This window comes from Liolophura sinensis, chromosome 10 (assembly GCF_032854445.1).
Source record: "Liolophura sinensis isolate JHLJ2023 chromosome 10, CUHK_Ljap_v2, whole genome shotgun sequence".
Taxonomy (NCBI): Eukaryota; Metazoa; Mollusca; class Polyplacophora; order Chitonida; family Chitonidae; genus Liolophura; species Liolophura sinensis.
In genome coordinates this window covers 36591941-36596965 of record NC_088304.1, presented here as the reverse complement: position 1 = coordinate 36596965, position 5025 = coordinate 36591941, and the positions used below count along the sequence as shown (strand labels likewise).

General features: G+C 41.0%; 1 protein-coding gene across 1 annotated transcript; it reads right to left on the bottom strand.

Annotated features, from left to right (window-relative positions):
* Positions 1 to 302: 302 nt before the first annotated feature.
* LOC135477178 (uncharacterized) lies at positions 303 to 2561 on the bottom strand. Its single transcript, XM_064757334.1, has 2 exons — positions 2429 to 2561; positions 303 to 1000 (listed from the first exon to the last, which is right to left on the bottom strand). Exons 1-2 carry the CDS (start codon positions 2559 to 2561, stop codon positions 303 to 305), a joined length of 831 nt encoding a protein of 276 aa, XP_064613404.1.
* Positions 2562 to 5025: the final 2464 nt, after the last annotated feature.

The window sequence follows — 5025 nt, the reverse complement described above, 5'->3', positions numbered from 1 at the left end:
CTAACTGGCATATTAAGTATCTTGTGTAAAATACAATTTGAGTACAACAAAATTAAGGATCATTTGATGACTCTTTGTCTTCAGCACTCTAAATGAATGTACCTGGAAATGATAACAGCTTAAAAAATAAACCAACATAAAGATTACAACATATTAACAAAAACGCTGCTTAATATCTTTTGTTCAGGCGTTGACAGATGTCTTAACGATCATAATGGAAACAATTAGTACTGGAAATGATGAGAGTCTGGCTGAGTGGTGTAGGAATCAATGCTATTAGGTGTTGAACCTGTGCTATAGCTTTAGTAAGACAATGCGGGCGATGTGCTATCTCGCAATTGTACATCCAGATCTTGAGGTTGGCTTTGTGAACGTTGTTGTACTGTTGGTGGGTATACAAACTCTTGCAGAACTGACTGTATTCGATTGCGAACGCAGAGTTTCAGGTGCTCAGGGACCATTTTCATGTATGGGTATAATGATTTGAGGAATTGGAAGTCAGCATCATTTGTTTGCTCGGCATTTTCTCTTTTTTGACTTAAGTATTGAAGTTTTCTTTCTTCTATATCTATCAGTTCCCTGTAACTGTCCGAGCTGTCTCGACTGCGTTTTTTGGGGAGCCCTGCTCTTGTGTTTGTACGTTTACTCGACGGAGGCCCCGGAGAAAACTCCTGGAACGGCCCAGGCTCTGGTGCTTCAAAGGCTGTAGGATTGTCAAATGTGTCCGGTTCCTGACTTTCCACATTGCTGCCCTGGGTGTCTACTTCTGTTGCAGACTCATCCACAATCCCCGGGCTTGGTTGATTACCTTCAAAGTTATCCAGATCTAGAGAGTCGAATGAAGTTCTCGGCGCAACAATATCTTTCAAAAAGAGAAGCTGATTGAAAAACTGCCACTTTGATTGTGGGCGATTGCTTGCAGCATCTCCTGATGACCTTTTATTATATTCTGTCGCAAAGTAGTCTCGCAGGGACTTCCATTTGTTCTTCAGTGCAGTTTCTGAAAACAAAAAAATTAACACCACATTATTATTTATGATATAGTGCTTGCATACAATATTATTGTCAATGATGAAAGTTCACATAAACTGAGTCATAATGATTGCCCCATTCCAGCAAGTCAAATATATATATATCACAATTCAAAAGTCGCTTTCAGAGACACAACTAATATGATGAACGTCTTTTTTTCAGATTTCTTGCAACCGGTTCATCTTTTAAGACCCTTGCCTTCAACTTCCGGGTGGGTGCCTCCACTGTAGCACACGTTGTGTCTGAAACTGTTACTGCTATATGTGATGAGCTGAAACCAGTGCATATGCCCTCTCCAACCAGGGAAACATTCCTATCGGCTTCTGATGACTTTTACAATCTTTGGAATTTCCCAAACTGCTTAGGAGCGATAGACGGAAAGCATGTTCGAATCTGTTGTCCCAGCAAATCAGGATCCATGTTTTATAACTACAAAAGATATTTCTCAATAGTGTTGCAGGCTGTTGTTGATGCTCATTACAAATTTCTGACAATCAACGTTGGCGGACACGGGAAACAAAGCGATGGAGGTACTTTTCAAGCCTCGGGCCTTTATCGTGCTCTTGTGCAAGAAAAACTGCATATACCAGAGCCTACAGCCCTGCCAAACTCCAATGTCGTGGCCCCATTTGTGTTCATTGCTGACGAGGCATACCCATTAATGACTCATGTTTTGAAACCCTACAGTGGAACAAATCTCCCTCTTGATGAAGACTGCTTCAACAAGAGATTGTCAAGATGTAGAAAAACCGTGGAATGTGCGTTTGGAATTTTGGTAGCAAAATGGCGTTTGCTAAACAAAGAAATTGAGACAGACGTGCTGCTTGCCGATCGCATTGTAAAATGTGTTTGTGTCCTGCATAACACTATAATAGACAAAGAAGGCATGGTGGAAAATCTCAACGAAGTTTCGGTTGAAAACCAAGGCATAGTTTAGGACCGTGTTGGGAGGCCATGTAATGATTCAAAAACTGTTAGGGATGTTTTTAAAGCATACTTCAGTAGATATTCTCTGCAATATATTCAATAGCCTATGAACAAGAAAATGTAACCTTCAAAGAACAATCTGGGCCAAAGTCCATTAAAAGCCTTTGTAAACTGACCAGACGCTGCTCTTGTAAATATAAAAGTAGATCTGTCTTCGATTTTCTTTTGTTAGTAGATTACAATAAGCTTATAGTAGAGTTGGCTAGAGCGAGAGGGTCCAAGGAAATAATGAGAAAGATATTGGGCATGAAAGGAAAAAAGGGAGAGTCGAGAGAGAGAGAGAGGAGAGAGAGAGAGAGAGGGAGAGGGAAAGGGGGGGGACTTGTACTACAGAATAGAAGGCAATGGAGCACAATGAAAATAAATGAAAGCAGCCATGAATAAATACATACAATAAAGTTATTCTTACCATCATGTTTCAGATCTTCACTAATTTCTTTCCAAGCACAATTCACAACGTTGCGGTTTGCGTGGTCTTTCCTTCTTTTGTCCCAAATTGCAGGTTTTCGAAACACGGCTGATATCAAAGACTCCACATCCATTTTGGTCGGACTGTCAGAGGATAAAACACACACTGCACTTGCCAGATCGTGACTAGACAACACACATGGGGGGCACCAAAAACACGCTTGCTCGCGATAAAGAATTAACTTTTGATTCTTTACGCTTTCCAAGCGTCGCTTGACATCGCAGGCGCGATAAAGCTAACGTGCTTTTTGTGCGGCACAAGCAAATTCTGAACAACATTACAAGTGCTTGCTTTATCGCGCTCGCTTTTATCGCGAGCAAGCGTTCTTTTTGTGCGCAGACTAACTCTTTCAATATTATTACAGTGGAATCATCGCCCTCAGGCCTGTACACATCTAATGCACTTTCATCAAACTCCTGTAATTCTACCAAACATTTAGCAATACTAAACTGCATATCTTTCTTGCGTAAGGATCTTTTGATATTAAGATTCAGGTACTTGCTTAAAGCATACAAATCATTCTTATTTAACACATCAAAAAATGTCCTGATCTGGCGCTTCCATAAACTCGTCGGGCTTAAAATCCGAGTGAGTGAGTGAGTGCTTGGGGTTTAACGTCGTACTCAACAATTTTTTCAGTCATATGACGACGAAGGAATCATTAGGGTGCATGTATGTATAATGTGCCTCCTTGTTGCAGGACAGATTTCCACCGCTCTTTTATTTAGTGCTGCTTCACTCAGAAGACTTACCGAAGGCAAGTAAGCCGCCCCGCCCGAGCCATTATACTGATACGGGTCAACCAGTCGTTGCACTATTCCCTTCATGCTGAACGCCAAGCGAGGAAGTTACAACTTCCTCTTTTCTACAGGTCCCGAAGCGGACGCTCTACCAACTGTGCTATCCGAGCCGGTACTTAAAATCCGACATGATGAATAAAATCTGCTATCAAAATTTACTACAAAGTCAAAGACTAGAAAAATGACACAACTTACTCAAAATCCTTTCAATTCCAATTCAAATTCACTTCCCGGACAAGCCCCCAATTGTTACGACCCAAACAGTCTGTATTATAAAGAGATGGCTTGTTCGAAATACATGACAGTTTAGCCGCACAAAAAAGTAACCAAAACCAGCAGATTTTATTTTACAACAATTTATTAGCTTTAACAAGAACAGATAATAAGACTTATACAAATACTAAAGTACTTAAGTTTAACAAGGAAGGATAGCAGTATCCATACAAATACTAAAGTACTTACAGTGTCAAGTCCAAACGGACGCATATATTCCACAATATATACCACACAGGCATAAATGCTCAGATGCAAATTCACAAGAGGGAAATATACACAAAATTCCACAGACATGGTCCGTGTACTAATAAGCACTGTGTATACAAGAGAACAAATTAAACATACAAGTTCAGATTGAACAAGTGCTCGGTGGAGATAGGATATAACAAAGCCAGAGGATATAAAGACACCAAAATTCAGCACAAAAGGCCTACTAAAGTAATACACAGCGAAAGCATCCAACACCCTCAATAATTCTCCGTTGTCTCGTTGTCTCCGTTCTCTCCTCCTTTTGACCTGCTTTCATAGGTCTTATATAGCCTGGTGGAATTGTCTAGAATAAGAAAATTCCTGAACACTTGATGTAAACAAACAGGCACCAAACTGAGCGCATTCTGGAATATTCTAAGGTAGAGCCAGACAGCAGGCGCTGAACTCAGCGTATGTAAACAGTGGCAAGCTAAATTTAGAAACTGACGGCAGTCGTGCACATAAGACTCTTCTAAAAAAGAAACGCAAAATGAAATTCAAAAATGATACTTACAATTTTGTACACATATGTGAACTCAAACAGTTCTGTAGGGTTACACATTGTTACTGGAATGTTTCAGAACATCCTTGACCAAACGCAACGAAAAATGATTTTGAACGGTTTTATCAATTAGAATTGTTATGATGTGCGTTGATGTCGTGCAGCACGAAGTTCAGGCAAAATGATTGTCTGTCAAGTGCAAAACATGAGTACAGCATGTGACTATAAAAGACCCAAACGAATCTCACAATTTTATCCAATATCTTTGCAAGTACTATACACGAAAATGGGACGTCTCAACACTGCCGACTGAAATCAGGCAATTGGATGATTGCAAGCTGACGAATCAAAGAGTGAGGCGGCAAGGATATTCAACGTTCATCCCAGCACAATAACTCGGCTGTGGGATTGATTTTGTCAAACAAATTAGACAAATGACCGCCCAAGATCAGGAAGACCTAGAGTCACCACACCTGCCCAAGATCGGTACATCCGGGTAACCCACCTACGTGACCGCCATCGTACCGCCCGGGACACAGCACAAGAACAGTTTGGAGCCAGAAGAGTGTCCGATCAGACAATCATGAACCGTCTCCGAGAAGTAGGAATACGTGCCAAACGTCCAAAAGTTGCCCCTCCTTGACACGACTGCATCGACGTCGACGAGTGAGATGATGTATCACGGTACTGCCATGGAACCTGACAAACCG